Source organism: Anoplopoma fimbria, chromosome 11, assembly GCF_027596085.1.
Source record: "Anoplopoma fimbria isolate UVic2021 breed Golden Eagle Sablefish chromosome 11, Afim_UVic_2022, whole genome shotgun sequence".
Classification (NCBI taxonomy): Eukaryota; Metazoa; Chordata; class Actinopteri; order Perciformes; family Anoplopomatidae; genus Anoplopoma; species Anoplopoma fimbria.
This window is the reverse complement of record NC_072459.1, coordinates 3,397,057-3,413,719: the sequence shown is the minus strand read 5'-3', so window position 1 is coordinate 3,413,719 and position 16,663 is coordinate 3,397,057. Positions and strand designations below refer to the sequence as shown.

At 40.6% G+C, this 16,663-nt stretch overlaps 1 protein-coding gene across 1 annotated transcript; it reads left to right on the top strand.

Annotated features, from left to right (window-relative positions):
- Positions 1-421: 421 nt before the first annotated feature.
- On the top strand, positions 422-15,073 carry kmt5c (lysine methyltransferase 5C). The gene is made up of 9 exons (XM_054608058.1): positions 422-691; positions 1,060-1,192; positions 2,990-3,155; positions 3,339-3,448; positions 3,554-3,717; positions 5,374-5,393; positions 5,636-5,772; positions 5,916-6,073; positions 8,117-15,073. Exons 2-9 carry the CDS (start codon positions 1,080-1,082, stop codon positions 13,465-13,467), a joined length of 6,219 nt encoding a protein of 2,072 aa, XP_054464033.1. The 5' UTR covers positions 422-691; positions 1,060-1,079; the 3' UTR covers positions 13,468-15,073.
- Positions 15,074-16,663: the final 1,590 nt, after the last annotated feature.

Genomic DNA, 16,663 nt, shown 5'->3' with positions numbered 1-16,663 from the left:
TAAAAAAACAAAAAAAATCCAACATCAATATCAAAAGTATTCAAAAAAGTACACTTTTAACACTTTTATTCATAATAACACAAAACATTATGCTCTTTATAAGATTTACAAAACGGTTCCAACATGCCATGACATTTGCAATAGAGATAAAACTCTTTAAAATAAGGAATGCATGTCAATCATTATTCTGAGTCAGCTGTGTTTCACTGGAGTCAATACTCACCTCTACTCTGTCCCAACATAGTAAACCTGAACACATGGCCCCGCCCACAAACCCCCTCGACCAATCACAGAGCCTCAAACGCCTGATTTGTAAAACTGCCCCTTGGCCTCAGCGAATCACATCGGACGTGGGCGTGGCCAAGCATAGTTCGGTTGCACCGGACATTGCCCATCAACTTTTGCTACCAGATGAGCCCGCTGTGCAAAGCTAGCTAGCTAGCTACATAACACATCCACTTCTACGCTATTTTACCGTCGTGTGTGGTGCGTTTTTGCAGTTTTCTAATAAAGAACGGGGTCTGCAGTTGTCAAATAAACCAAGAAATTCCTGAAGTGACGCCGGGGACTCCATTTTCAATCCTGCAAAGACGGCGGAAAGCTAGCTAGCTGTGTGGCTAGGCTAACGGCTAACTTTCTCTGCGGGTAAACTGTCCACCTGACACTCTCGTTGACTGCAAAACACTCCCAGGTATGTCCTCATGAACCACATTCCCAGTATGCATCACTGCTAATGCAACTATCTGCCACACTGCTAGCCTCTGCTCAGCTGATAACCCTTGCATATCTGCTAAGCTAAAGGGAGCTAATGTGTGCTAGGTCACATTCCTAACATGCACTGCTTCATGCAAACAGCAGATCCAATGCTATATGTACAGGTTTGCATGATCTGCTATGAAAGACTACTTTGCACAAGTGAGAATATGCATCACAAAGCAGCTGCACCTCATGTGATGTCAATGCAGACTGGATCTGCAGAGATGCACAACTCTTAATGTTGTTGTTGTTGTTGTTGTTGTTGTTGTTGTTGTTGCTTTACTTTGACCCCTGTGATTGCAGCATGCTGATGGTGGGAGGCAATGGACGGATGCACTAGAATGAGTGTAAAGGAGCTGTGTGAGACCGATGACCTGGCCACTGGTTTGGTGCTGGACCCTCTGCTGGGCTTCAGCACCCACAAAATGAACATCAGGTAATCTGTCACTCAGGACATGTCCCCTTCATCTGTATTCAAACAATTGCTTATATGTAGTTCCAGACAGCGTTATTCTAGCTTTGACTGTTCTATCTAAAGTTTAGTGGGCCATGTAGGAGAATGTCATGACAGCCAGACCCATCCTTTAGTAAACATTACATTACATTTACATTACAGGCATTTAGCAGACGCTTTTATCCAAAGCGACTTACAATAAGTGTATTCAACATAGGTATTCAAGAGAACTACTAGTCACCAGAAGTCATAAGTGCATCTCTTGCATCTTAAACAAGCATCTAAGAGCATAAACCAGAGCAAAAGTACAGAAACAAACTAATACGAATACAATAAGTGCAACAGATTAATACGAATACAATAAGTGCAACAAACTAATACAACAAGCATCTAAGAGCATAAACCAGAGTAAAAGTACAGTGCAGAAGCAAATTAATACGAATACAATAAGTGCAACAAACTAATACAAATACACTTCTTGAAGAGGTGAGTTTTCAGCCTGCGCCGAAAAATGGGCAGCGACTCTGCTGTCCTGAGGTCAGTGGGGAGTTCATTCCACCACTGAGGGGCCAGGGCGGAAAAGAGCCGTGACCTGGTCGATCGGCCGCAGGGACCTCTGAGCGACGGGGCAACCAATCGCCCCGAGGCAGCAGAGCGAAGTGGTCAGGCGGGGGTGTAGGGCTTGACCATGGCCTGGAGATAAAATGTTCTTTATTTGGATGTAGTAGTGTGTGGAATCAAATGGCTGTGGTTTGCTGCCCTGTGTCTGTTGGAATGACAGAGCTGCACTTCAACATCCCACTCTCAACTCCATTTACATTTAATGCAGGTGCATGGGAAACTATGACTTAGCTCAACACAACAATTCCAGTAAACTAGGGCTGCAACTACTATTTATTTTCCAAATCGATTAATCTTGTTATTTAACGTCAAAACTTGTCCGTCAAAACTTTACAGAGCCTCCATCTGAGCCCTCTGACCAAAAGTTGTTTTGATCATGCTCATCTTGATTGATGCTTCCAATGAATTGTGGCTCCTGTTCACCTGCAAGTGTGGTGTGACGGAGGGAAAAAAATACCATTTGATGATATTAGATCATCACATAAAAGCTGTGTTGAAGCAGTATAAGCAGAAAATGCACTAAATACGTGCAGGTAGCTTATTAAAGTCAGCCACAGATAACAGATATTTTTCTTTTTCTTTTCTGCGCATTTGATTCATTTATTGCTGTCAGGATGTAAAGAGAATTTAAACAAAAATATAATAAATGTATTTGAAGAAGATTACTAGCCCTACCTTTTTAAATAGTGAGAAATGAGAATCCTCAAATAAAATTAGACTGTTGTAGAGAGAAAGATGTACAAACAAGAATGAATCTTTATCTATACAACATGTTTCTGATTAGAGCCCGAGTCCGTTAAAAGGTATGTTCAACTTGTGACTGATATCTGTGTTTTTGTGTGTTCTCCTAGTACATCAAGTAATACAAATGTTAAATTAACAACATTAAAAAAAATTGAGAAATTGGATTATTTAGTTATTTAATTAATCTTGTGTCCTCTTAGATCTAACAAAATGTGGTAACTGACAAGTCTGAGCACTACAAATGTTACATGGGGATGCAGTGTCCTGAAAACTGTATCTTAAATTTGAGATAAGAAATTGCACATTACACAAACACACCATGGACCAACACATGTGATCAACTGTGATAGACTTTGTCCTGTGGCTGTTTCTGCTCTTCTTAAATGCCGTTTTCTGCTTTTCTCTCCTCTTTAGTCCCCCACCAGAGATCCGGCGTTGGGGTAACCTCAAAGAGACCCTGTTGCGTTTTCAGCGTACGCATGACTTCAATGCTACGTTTGAGGCACTGACAGTGGGTGAACCGGCTGGTGACTACTTTACTGCTTTGGGAAGCCATCGACAGGAGCTGCTGAGACAACATGTAAGCTGATGTTTAGGCTTACAAATCAGAGTAGACATAAAATAATCACTAATCAAATGAGATGTATGCATAAAAACATGGTATGACATTTGTGCTGGGAAGCCTCCCTCTTTTAGTATCTGTATTAGATTCATAGAAAGCTGCCATTGATTCCTGATTTTTTTTCTTCTATAATGTCTGCAGGTGTATCGCTACCTCAGTGCCTTCCTGTTGGATAGCGGTATCAAGATCGAGTCCTGTGACAGATACTCCTCGGAGACCAACGGAGCAAAGATAACCTCCACGAGGCAATGGTAACCACTCATGCGTTGTATTTGTCAAGGCCGAACAATAGCTGCTACATTTCCTGGTATGTGTGTTTCTTTTTAAATTGAAGTTCTGTGTGTGTTGCTCCGTAGGTTTGCAGGAGAGCGGGTGGAGGTCCTGCTGGGCTGCATAGCAGAGCTGAGCCCCGCTGATGGCGCTGTGCTAAGGGCGGGAGTCAATGACTTCAGTGTGATGTATTCTACGCGCAAACGCTGCACTCAGCTCTGGCTCGGGCCTGCAGCTTTCATTAACCATGGTGAGTTTGTTATCATTCACGACTCATTATTTTACTGCACACACACACACAAACACACACACACACACAAAACATACACACAGATTTACCAATTCAAAATGTTCATAGCTGATTGGAGTGCTTGCCTGTGAGTTTCATCAGCAACATTTTCCCCTGGCTGGAGTACATTTTTAGAGGTACAGTCTGTGAGCCAAATGTCAACAAAAAACAAATACCAACATTCAAAACACAAGATTGGAAACTGCTATCAACCTCAAAGTGTGTACGGGTCTTTCATTAAATGCAGTCACACTACAGAACAATTACATTTTTGTCAATTGTTTTCTAATAATAATGTTAAATTGCAGACATACTGTACTGAAAGGCCTATAGTTTCAATCATGATTATTTCAGAGACTCACATATTTTCTTGTGAATTAAACCCTTTAGTTGTAAATCCAAATATTGCAATTTATAAATTACCTTATGTCGTGTACTCGTACTCTACATACTCATTGGGAAAGATTAAAAAAAAAGGTGCTTAGGAGCTGGATTAGCACTTGTTTCTGAATATGTTCCCACTACACACTGCAGAAACTGGATCACCTGTAACAAACATCTAGAGTTTGTTCTTGCTTTCCTGCATTGATCAGAATCCAGACTAAACATTTAATACTACATCTTGTTAAGTTAATTTCCATCTTTGACAAATTGACCTAATTTCTGTGTGTTTCATCAGCATCACTTCTCTCAACAGGAGCAATCTATTTTGTCCATTAAGTGGTTCTAATAAAGCTATTTAGGGAGTTTTGGTTCAAAACATCAGCAAATTTCTTGTATTTCCCAGAAATCATTTTAAAATTAGAGTTTTAAATTCCAGAAAGGAAAATGTGTTTCAATAGATATTCAAATGTGTGAAAAACCCCCAATTTGTTAATTTCTTCATTATTTTTAGGTGACAAGTCTAACTTGTCTCAATGTATTCAAAACTTTTTTTACACTGCTCCCTGCAGCCGCAGTAGCAACAAGCATGTTCTGTAGTTGAAACCAAAACCAGATGTATCATAAACTAATTTTGCACAACAGAGATAACTGCATTAATTATCATAAATAATAAACATAAATATGGTCCGAAATCAAAAACAGCCCGGTGTAGAGCTGAAACGAATTGTTCATTAATCGATTATTGATCGGCAGAAAATAAGTCACAACAATACGATGACGGATTAATCGTTTAAGCATTAGTTCATTCGTTCCAGCTTCTAAAACTGGAACATATCCTGGTTTTCTTAATCTTCTATTGAAACTTAATGTTCCGGGTTTTGAACAAAACAATACATTTAAGAAAATAAATCTTAGAAGTTCTTACAACAGATAAGCACAAGCAGCTTGCTCTTCACAGACCTTGTCAGTTCATACACTGACTGAATTGTAACGTGTACGAAATGTCCAATGAAATGTGAGTTAATTCTGCCGTCCACTCACAGGCCATTTTCCGACAAGATCTTTTAATAATGTTGGAGAGTTAATCAGCTTAGCCTTTGAGCCTTTTGCTAACTACTTCAGTACAAGCCAGCTGTTCAACAAAATACTGAGTCTTTTATTCATCGCTGGGATTGAATTAATAACTTGAAATCTTTTTGTTTTTCTCTTGTTGCCTGTTCTTCTGGGATGAAGACTGCAAACCAAACTGCAAGGTAATCAGCTATGTTTATGTATCACCCGCACTAAAGGGATTTGACAAATAGATATGACCGTTTGACTGTTTTTAAATCTAGTAACAACTATCACTGTGACATTTAGCATTGTAAATTGTGTTTTCGGTACAGAATTGAACTCTCTTTCTGTTTCTTAACTGCTCTTTGTTAATATATCCCATGGGCCACCCAACCTTTTGTCTTTGTCTTTTGCTGTTTTTTTCCCCTGTTCATCCGCCCAGTTCGTCCCTGGGGAGAAGAATATTGCGTGTGTTGAAGCGATTCGACCTATCTCACCTGGGGAGGAGATCACGTGTTACTATGGTGCCAGCTTTTTTGGGGAAGGCAATGAAATGTGTGAATGCTGCACCTGTGAGAGGTGTGTCCATCATTTGTTCTGACATTGCATTTATTGTAGCTCGGTTTTGCTTGGAACTTAACAATTTTTTTTTTTATCATATATGAAAAAACTTTTGGACGGTTTATCCTAAATTTTATTTTGTAATTTGAACTGTTCTTTAGGAATGGAGAGGGTCACTTCAAACACAGGGGGAAGCAGCCTGAATGTGAAGAAACAAAGGACCCTGTGGGACAAAAGTACCGCCTGAGAGTGAGATATCTTCGGCAACACAAAGAGAAGAGGCCGATAATACAAGGAATACACTCAGGTATCTTCAAAGGTAAACACTCCTTTTTCTCTAAAATGAGCTTTCTCAAATCAGTCAAATAAATAATATCTAGCACAGCAATTACAAATGAACCACTCTATGTTCTGTTAAAATGAAAGTCACAAAATAAATATCAAAGTCAGCAAATTCAAACAGAAGATCTGCATTTCTGAGTTCCTAAAAGTCCTTTTAGAACCACAGAAGTGTCTCAAAATCAATTGACAGGAATATTAACTGTATAACGTGAAGAATATCAGTTTGAAAGGACTTGTTAAGGACACTGCTCATTCATTAAGCTCAGAATTTGAACAAACCTGGCTGGATTTCAAGTTTTTCTACCATACATCAAATTAAGGACAACAAAATATCTGTTGAATATCAATCTGTGTGAAAGTCATATTGGCACACATCTCATATCTCAACAGTATTGCTTAATGAGACCTGTTTGCAGATGTAAGAATATTTGTTTGTTTTAAAAAATGTTATCTGTCTGATTTCTAAAGCTATAAAAATTAATATATAAATTAAAGCTTTAATCATGTTGCAACTCAAAGTTTTTACATACTAAAATTTTAATGCTATGATAGAATTCAGGTTGAAAACCATCATAGTGACCTTTTAACTGATTTTAAACTTTCATTATCTGGAGCTTAATGAATAATTTAAGTCCACCAGACATCTCTGTGCTGTGTTCCACCTCAAACGAGACCAGGCTGAAGCAGGCAGTTAGATGTTAGGTGAGGGATAATGCTCGACGCGGTGTCCATTATCAGGAATCAATGGACAACATGTGTGTTCGGACTGTTGTAGTACATTAATTCCTAATAATGGACACCTGAAAGGGCACTATCCCATTAATACCATAGCTTCATGCCAAAGAAAAAAAATGAAGACCATTCATTTGTATCTTTTGCAATCTTCCGTTTTTCACAATCCATTCTCTCTGTTTTCCTGGTAACTATGATGGTTTGCTAATGCCTGGAACAATGATTACCATCCCATAAGATTCCTAAGCCATGGAAACGTTGATTACTGCTCCAGTAAATAGGATGGACCTAAGATACGACTTTGCAACGGGGAGGTATTTCTAGTCATCTCGGCTCATAGAACCCTTTGGCTCAGCCACGAGTCAAAAAGCTGACGTTATGCTTTTAAAACTCTAATAGAGTAGAATTTTTTTTATCTTCATCTGTTATTCAAGGTGTATGTATGTACATTACCACAGGTGATATAGTTTTGATTAGATCGTAAGCGATCATCTATTGAGGAGCAATTTCGCAGATCTTTTCAACCATGAGAGCGGGAAAGTTTATTTACACAAAGCAGCATTTCCTTTGCTACAAACTCCACATACTGTAAGTTTGCAAGGAGTTGTAATGCCGCTTTAGTTTGTATATGGAAAGTTTTTGGTTAATTACATTACATTACATTACATTACAGTCATTTAGCATATACAATAAGTGCTAAGTGGAAGGCTCAGGGTAGTACTTCTTGATGTTTTCTTTTTTTATTTAACTCTCATTCAGTGTCCGTATGCTCTTATTTCCCTTCTACATAAAATATAGTAGAACCATACTGTTCACTGCTGCTGTGATGTGTTTTGGGCCAGTAGACATGATTAGTTGCTTCCTGGTAAAGAGAGAAATTTGCTAAATCAGACTAAATATAATTCAGTCAGTCTCGTCTTTGTTGGACATGAACACACCTTTCCAAGCATCTCATGCTTTGTTAGTACGACGGTTTACCTTGCCATCCGCTGTGCAGTAAATTACTTACTAAATGAAAAACTAACGAAAGCAGTTTTAATGAATTAGTCACTTAAATCAGAATGTTTCTCCACAGGCACATCTTTGCAGGGGTACTGTCACTCAAATCATATCCATTGCTATGTATTTATTTGTTAACGGATGCTATTGGTTTTTCGATAATTAAATTCATTAGAAATGTCAGTGTTTTCATTGTTTGAATAGGCAGGAATTGAATTCACTCCTTAAGTTAAACAAACAGTGGAAATGCTTCAAGTTCAACTTCTTCTTTGTTGTTTTTCATTCATAGCCATCCCCTCAAGGAATTCCTTCACCCAGCAGATGAGGAGAAATGCCTTAAAGAACAGAAAATTTTGTCAAACAAAGAAGTGGAGACGAGAGAAGCACAGGCGATCAGGAAAGCACCCATTGAAATCCTCAACAGTCCAACAGTATTGGACACTTTTGTCCCAATTTGCTCTGAGGGACCTTCGAATCAGAGTACGGCGCCACTCAGTGGATTTCTTACTCAAGTGTAAGGATCCAAAAAGCAAAGAAAGGGCTTTGCTACAACAAATGGAAGAAGGGAATCCAAAAGACAACGGGCTGAGTGAACTGAATTTGACTGGTGAAGAAAATAACAGCAGTGAGGTAAACTTGAAGCCTTTCACTCTTGATTATTCCATGTCAGTCCAACAGAAAAGTGGACCTGCTGCCAGCAGTGCGGGTCCTAATGGGAAATCTGTTAAAGTGGTGGATAGGCAGGCAGTTCCCAAGAGGTACTCTTCAAGAACAAGAAGCATGGTTCAAACCACGCTCACGCATCAAACAGGGTCAAGTAACACAGCCAACACTACAACTGTTTGTCACCCTGTGGAAAATGACAACACCTGCAGTGCAATAAAAAAAGACAAGATTGAAAAAGCAATCCCAGAGAGTCAAAGCAACAAGTGCAGCAGCATTGAATCCTGCATCATCGACAAGGCTCCAAACCCAGCACCTGTGCCAACGGAGCACAGGATCACCAGAGCTTCAGCCATGTTGGAAGTCACAGATGTAACGAAGAAATCCAGAGACAATCCACTAGTACCACTGAAGCAATACCTTACAGTCAGCCTCACAAGGTTATCAGTGTCAAGTGTAGAATCAGAAAAGATCTCTGAAGACCTAGAAGGAAGAGTGGAGTTAAGAGGAAGGGCCAGGATGAGTCGGCGTACCGGACCAGCACCTCTGATAGTAAAGTCAGAAAGAGTTTCCAGATCTCAGCAGAGGCAGGGAGGGAGTTCAGATATCTGCACAGCTGAAGGTAACAGAGGGGTAAGGGAAATGTTTTTTAAGGCCATCGATAAAGTAAATTTAGGGAATCTACAAGCAAGTGACTCTGAAGGTAATTTATCCCACAGCGAGAAGGGGGCGAATGACAAGGTTATTGAAATACAAACAGTGTCAGAAGAAACAGATGAAATACGGAAGGAGCAGCAGGATATTGTAAAATGTGAAATTGAAGGGAAGAAAGAAAAGGACAATGCTGCATCTGCAATTGTGGAATGTAAAAGTAACAAGGCCATGGAGGAAGTGAAAGAGTCAGAGTGTAAAATAGTGCCCAGTGAAAAAACTAGAGGACAAAATAACCCACAGTGTGTTAAAAATAAAGTCGAGGAGGGAGTTGTTAAATTATCAGAACAAATGGCTAGGAGTGTGAGCAAACGGCCAGTAGGTAGGCATGAAGAAGATATTGTCTTAAAGCATGCAAAGGTTTTGTTATCTGATATTTTAAGAAAAGATAAATCCTTAATAGATAAAAGATTACATGGAGATATTGTAGGAAGAATATTTTCTTCTTCGGCCTCTAAAAACATGCAAAGTGCTGAGGAGGAGGAGGAAGCGCCTGAACTAAACGGAGGCAGGTACCATTGTTCAATGCAGAGGAGGATTATGAGCCGGCGAAAGATGAAGCCGAGAGCAGCGAAAACAAAAGCTAAGCAAAGCACCAAGGGATACTTTAGCAATGAAGTTACAGCTACAGTGAAGACGGAGTTGAGTGATGACAGTTTGCAGCTCCAGTCACCACAAAATGACTCAACGGCCAGCCGCCTAAACCCACTACCTCATAGGTCACTAATTTCAACAAAAGCTACGACTAAGCTGCAGCCAGATACAAATCCACAGGCACACATACAGTCCAACATACCGCTGAAGAAACGTACATTTCGAAGTTCTGTGGAAATAGACGCTGAGCAAGGTTTGACTTCTGCTTCAGATCAAGCTTCCAAAGAAGCCACTGAGTTAAATTCATCCGCAGAGCTGCCGCAGGGCCCTGCCACAGGTTCAGAGGAGAGTAGCAAAGCGATGAGACATATTAAACGCAGACAACGGAAAACAGAAGTCCAGAGGTTAAACCCCCAAAAGATCACAAAACAAAACTCTTTTAAGCGGGTGCTTCGGTCCCGAGCTAATGATGTTCAGCGAAGCCATTTATTGAGGAGTGTTCGAAGGTGTAAAATAGAGAGGCTAGATGAGGGTGACATCGATAAGGATCAGGCACCAGAGAGTGATAAGCTTGCAGAGGACAAACGAGCGGCGGGTCTTGCTAGACTTCGAAAGCAGCATAAAAAAAATCCAACTCTGAATAGATCTCAAAAGGAAGATGAGGTGGAAACATTACAGCGAAGTGGTTTGGAGGAGGCAAAGCCAGGCATCGATTTAAAGATTCGGTTTAAGAGGAGGAGAGGGAGAGTATGGGAGATGCAAAGAGCAGGATTGGAAAATATGGCATTAAAAACAGAAAAGGGAGACGAGTTGGTGACGTGCGACCCTTTTAAAGCTATCATGGATTCTGTATCAATTTTAAACATGGAGATGGAGGCAGCTCAGGCACACGTGCATGCTAGTAAAAAGTCAAAGAGCAGATTGCATCATTTGAAAAGAAGAGGTCAGAGGCTGAGTAAAAGGAAAACCACAAATGCACCCTCCGATGCAAAGTCAGATAAAGACCTTGAAAAAGTGTGTGGACCCAGTGAAAAGCCCAGTGACAAGGTAGAAATGAAAGAGAAGCTCAATAATGAACTTCTAGATGTAGTCAAGCTGCTGCCAGAAAAAATAGAGAGTTGTAAAACTGACGGTGATATTTCAGTTGTAGGGAAAGAAACAAAAATTGAAGATCGTTTTGCAAAGAACTGCTGTCTGTTTGGAATCGGGTCACAGCAGAAACTAGAGCCTGCATTGGATTCAAATGGTGTTCAGTTACCAGTTATTAAACTACGCAGAAAGACGGAGGATATTTGGGAGGTGGACAGCAAAGAGGGGCTCATACAAACTGGACTTAAAGTTGAGCCCAATGTTAAGAAAGAGGTGAAGGGTCACAATTTAGGGCAACAACAGAAAGGATGTCTAGATGTCAGCAAGCTCAAAGAGGAGTTCCCGTCACAGAGACTGAACAGCAACACGGCCCTTCTGAAAACAGAACCGCCACCATTTTCCTTGTCTCTTTCACCACTGTCTCTGTCTTCCCCCCTTAACGACAACAAAACCGAAGTGATATCATCGGTAGCAGATGCTCTCGTTGAAAGATCAGAGATGAACAGCGGAGGAAGGAAACAGAGGCACAAGATGGAGCGACAACGGAAGTGTGTTGCTGTTGAAACGCCCACCACCTGTCTTAGTCTCACTCTCCAACAAATTGACAACAGTCTCTCCAGGCTCTCCGAGGGCTTGTGTTCCTCTCAGACTTTGGAAAAGCCAGCGGCATGTTCCGGTGCTTCTAACTCTGTCATCCAGCCCCCGTCCCAGTCTCCTCCGTTCACAACTGCAGATAACATGCTTTCCACGGAGCCCAGCTTCACAAACTGCTGTGATGATATTCTGGACTTCCAGTGTCTCAACTTTGAGGGGTATTATCAACCACAGAACATACTTCCGTCTTCCCCGTCAGATCTGTGTTCACTTGATGCACCCACAGATCCTTTCAGCAGTCCCCTCTCTCACAGCCCGTCTGATACATGGACGACCGAGACGCCGTACCTTGGCCCTCCCAGTCCAGGAAATAACTTTACCAGTGAGGATCTGCAGTTCTTTCCAGGTCTAATTTCTTCCAAAAGTGACTCTGTTCCTGTGGAATGTGAAGTGAAGGATGCCTCCAAAGACAGAATCCAACCAAACCCCACTTTCAGTTTTTCAGCTCTTAGCAACTCTGACTTCACAGCAAAGGATCGAATTCTAAGTAAAAATCCAGGAATGAGGCTGTCCCGAGAAGACCTCAGAGCTCAGTCCTATCCTGTTGTCAGCAAGCCTCGGGTGTTCGGTGCAACACAATCCTCTGTTACATCTCACACTCCTGTTACTTTAACCCAACCCTCCATCAACGCCAGGGCCAGCACCAGTCAATCAAAAGTCCAGTCCAACCTTAGAGCCCAGGGCCCCTTCCATCGTACTATTCCTTGTAAATCCCAGTCTTTTTCAAGTATTCAGACAAACACAGTCAGAGGAATGCCCCAGAGTTGCTTGACTAAATCCGTCCCGCCACCCCAAATGTCTAACAGATTCCTCCCTCCTCAACTCTTCACTGTGAAAAATCCCAATCCTCCCGACAATCCATTCAAGTTCCATGAGAAAACCTCTACAGTTATTCACAGGGTGCTAAAGTATCAGGGGGGGAACCCGACTCAGAACTTGTATAGTGCACCTTGTAAGGATGCCATGGCTGCTGGCAGCCCGATCGGCGCATCCAGAACACTCGGCGCAAAACCAGGTGCTACTGAGAGGACCCCTCAGAGTCAGAAACTAGGTGTTGGTACAGACAGTCATCACAAAGACAATGTTTCTGTTCATGGCTTTGGAAAAGATGTCAGCCATTTTGGTTCCTCCAGCAACCTCAGCAGGTCCAATCTTCATTTCAACAAACCCATCTCCTCTTTCCCTCAGTCTTTTATTAAAAGTAAGATGTCATCTGACAAACATGAAAGCGGTGAAACCAACATGACGTACAAAAACCTTTCAGCGCTGCCGAGACCTTTCTTCTTCCCGAGCAAAGTGTCTGATGGTTATTCATCACCGCACGACAAGAAATCCACCCTGTCAGCCTCAGACAAACACCAGCCATGTTACACTCAGCAAGACCCTTTTGATTTTAGCTTCGGCTCGTCTCTTCCGCCCATGCCTCAGCACAACAACCCCCACATGGCCCACAGTACACCTTCTGGTACTCCAGCACCAGCAAACAAGACTCAGTCCTCCGCCTCCTCAGCCTCTTTCCCTTATGGCTGTCAAGGACCTCCCTACGTACTGAACTTCAGTGGCGATCATTCATTGACCCTGGGTCTTAGGGATGGGGTCGATGGTTACCCGGGATTAGGCCCGACAAACTACACCTACCATTGTCTGATGGAGCCTTCAGGCACCCAAGGGCGACTGGTCCTCGAGCCCTGTGGACCCCAGTCGTCTAACCCAGCGTCTTTCTCCTTGGGTGGATTTTCAGGGCTCAGAGGTCAAGACGAACATTGCAGGAAGGACATGCAGCAACAGTGCCAACCTGGAGAACACCAAGGCACATCACACTATGGACCTGTTACATCGTCTCACTCCATGGGTGCCACAAAACCCAAGAGAGTGAGGTTAGTGGTGACCGATGGCACAGTAGACTTAGATCTCCAGTACTCTGATTGATTTGTACCACCTAGTGTCACTGGATCCCAGAATACATTTGGATGGAGGGATTATACAGTATTGGCTCCAATATGTTTTTGTAAACACTGTAATTCATAGTCTACCAGTTATTCAAGCCCGCTGACTGATTTCTAAATCACTATTTTGATGGACTGTTAATGTATGAATGGCTTGTACAGAGTTTTATGTAAAGAGGGTGCATTAGAGTGTTTGAACTACTGTTAGATTTTTAAAAGAAATGAAATATCCACTACAATTTGCTGAGAATACCAAATTATGCATAAAAATGCATAAAGAAAACAAAGCATTAAATATATTTGTGACTAGGAGTTTGAACCTACTGGCCCTCGAAGCCCTCTTACTGTACTGTAACATAGCTGTATGACTTTTTCTATAACACGTATGGCAGTAGAGACAGGCGCACCATCCTCGGTTGCCGGTACTTGTGTTGGTTGGATTTGAGAAGGCAGCTTTGTGCCTCGTTCTTTGATATGTTCTTGTGACTTTTTGAAGCACCCGTTGAAACAGTTCACCCCCGTTTTTATACTCACAGTTAGATCTTTTCTCACTTTGTGTGTGTAACACTGTGTGAGAGTGTGTGTGTGTGTGTGTGAGAGTGTGTGCATGTAGGTAAGTCTTGAGGGATCAAAGTAAAGTGAGTTGTCTTACTGTGACTGTTGCTCTGCCAGATTTTTTTAGTAAGATCATTAGTTATTAGTGCATCAGTGAAATGAAAGGTTTGTGCATGAACGGTGTACAGTAAAATGATCTCCTGACCTGAAACAGTATATATTCAAGGACGACTACTGGGTGAAGACATGAACTGCAGCTTTTAACAGCTGCTCCTTTGAGTACTTGTGTCAATGAGTGAGTGGGTGAAACTACAGCATGTTTTTTTCAAGGCCAGTTGTGTTTAATGAATTGAGGTATAGTACAATGTCTTTTTAATGGGAGTCCTCCCAGTTGGAAACATTTAGATATTACTCAAGAAATCTGACAATCTTCTCACAGAGTAACAAACTTTTGTCCTTTTTTTATTTGGTCTTTTTTTCAAAGGAGTTAATTATTCTAATACATAAAGAACCGAAGGATAAGTTATGCATCACATGCAATAGTTCCTGTTGTTTCGTTGTCGCTGTTTAAGCTACACATTTATAGATGTTTATATTGTAAGCAGAGTTATTTGCGGTAGATTGTGGAAGTCACGCGAGTGTGCCCTTCATGTCACGATGTACTGTATGTTGAACCTTTTGACATCAGTTGGCAGGAGTGTTCAGTGTGACTGCACAGCCTTTCATTATCATCATGTTCCGTCTTGATAAGGAAAGGCCAATTATTTATTTTAATATCCTCATCCTTGAAATGGTGCTTTAATGTAATTTATATTTCACATTGATTGTTCAAACTATTAAATGTTTTTTATTCTTATTTAATGGGACAAAATACTGAACTGAATATTTACATTGAGTATTTAATTTCACAGCTTTTGACATCTTATCCAATGTTTCAGTTGTTACAGGTAAAACATTCTCTGTCTTTTTTCTAATTGGCAGTTAGTCTTGCTGAAATTCTGCTGTAGAAATGTACAAATGTAGCCTATATCATTAAAGACACTTAATTCTTTTTTTTTTTGTATTTTGTGTTTTTGACTTACTTTTTAATACTTCTTATTGTTAACAATACATTATATGTGCAATTTTGCAATAATATACAGCTTGTTGATTTAATTGATAATCCATGTAATCATTTCTTCAATTAGTTTAGACATCTATTCCATTATGTCTAATACCTTTTAGAGGCTGGACCATGATATGTGATTCCTACATCAGCGCTAATCTAATGACATCATTGAGTAGTATTTAATTGTGTCCCTTCTAATCAAAATAAGTACTATTTCGTCTTTGTATTCCGAATAGGGCTTCAATTAATGATTATTTTCATTATTCATTAATATGCTGATTATTTTCTTAATAGTGAAAAATGCCATATAATCTCCTAAAGCCCAAGATAGCATCTTAAAATTGCTTGTTTAGGCTAAAATCCCAAAGATAATCCATTTACTGTTGCATTAGAGAAAGACAATTTAAATGAATGAAATAGCAGTGGTGGAAAGTAACAAAGTACATTTACTCAAGTACTGTGCTTAATTATAAATTTGTACTTAGCTTGGATAATTCCATTTGCTTCGTGGAGTGGTGATGTAATCTGCTTTTCACTCCACTGCATAATGAGTACCTTTACCTTAGGTACTGTGAGGCTTTTGCTTGTTACAGAGTATTTCTACATTGTGGTGCTGCTACTTTTGCCACTGTTAAATACACTTGTAGAGATTTTTTTATTTGTGTCAACCCTTGAGCCACGTTAATTAAATCAAGAAAAATGTATAGGTCAGTTTGTTTGAAAATGATATAGTAATAGGCTTTTTAATGTTTATTCGTTTTATCTTATAAATATTGTTAATGTTTGTCTATCACATGACCCCTGACCTGTTTTCTTTTTTAAAGGGGCCCTGGGCAAAGCAAGTCCGATATCGCTGATCTTCCTTCTCCTGCTCTAATGTTTTCATCTGGTTGATGTCAGAGCTGGGGACGAGTGTTCATCCTCCGGGTTTGGTGCTCATGCCGTTACCTCCTTCCTCTCTACCTGTACTCTCATTCTACACAACCAGTCTGTGTTCTTCCCCTCCATTCCTCTCCTTTTCCTGCAGCACATGACCCACTTCTGCGTTTCTTTCTAGCTCTTAGTAGCAGCCGAGCAGTTCATTCTGGTGCCAAGTATAACAGTTTTCTCATAATGAGGACGGAGAGAGAGAGAGGGGAGAGATTATCTCTTTTAGTAGTGAGGGAGAGGGCGTTTTGGAATGGGTACAGTTAAAGGGACTGAAAAAACAAGATATAAAAAAGGACACAGGTTTATTCTGCTTAGATTTATGTGACCAATAATCAAACATTGATTTTACTTAGCTTTCAGCAATCATATAAACATGACTTTTACAGTTTTATCTCCTTTTAAGCAGTGGTGGAAGAACCACAGTGTGCTGGTTGTTCAGTAAAGGTCCTCCTGTGACTGATAAGTTATTACATTTTATATAATTAAATTGTTAAAACTAATGCTTCATTGCGAAAGCAGGATTTTATTGTTGTAGCAGGTCATTGTGGAGGAATGTGGAGCTTTATTACTCCAGCATAGAGGTCGG

Coding starts and splice junctions, on each gene's coding strand:
- kmt5c (XM_054608058.1), top strand. CDS start 1,080: ATGGACGGATGCACTAGAATGAGTGTAAAGGAGCTGTGTGAGACCGAT. Junction 1,193..2,989: donor ACCCACAAAATGAACATCAG/GTAATCTGTCAC, acceptor TCTCCTCTTTAG/TCCCCCACCAGAGATCCGGC. Junction 5,394..5,635: donor ACTGCAAACCAAACTGCAAG/GTAATCAGCTAT, acceptor TCATCCGCCCAG/TTCGTCCCTGGGGAGAAGAA.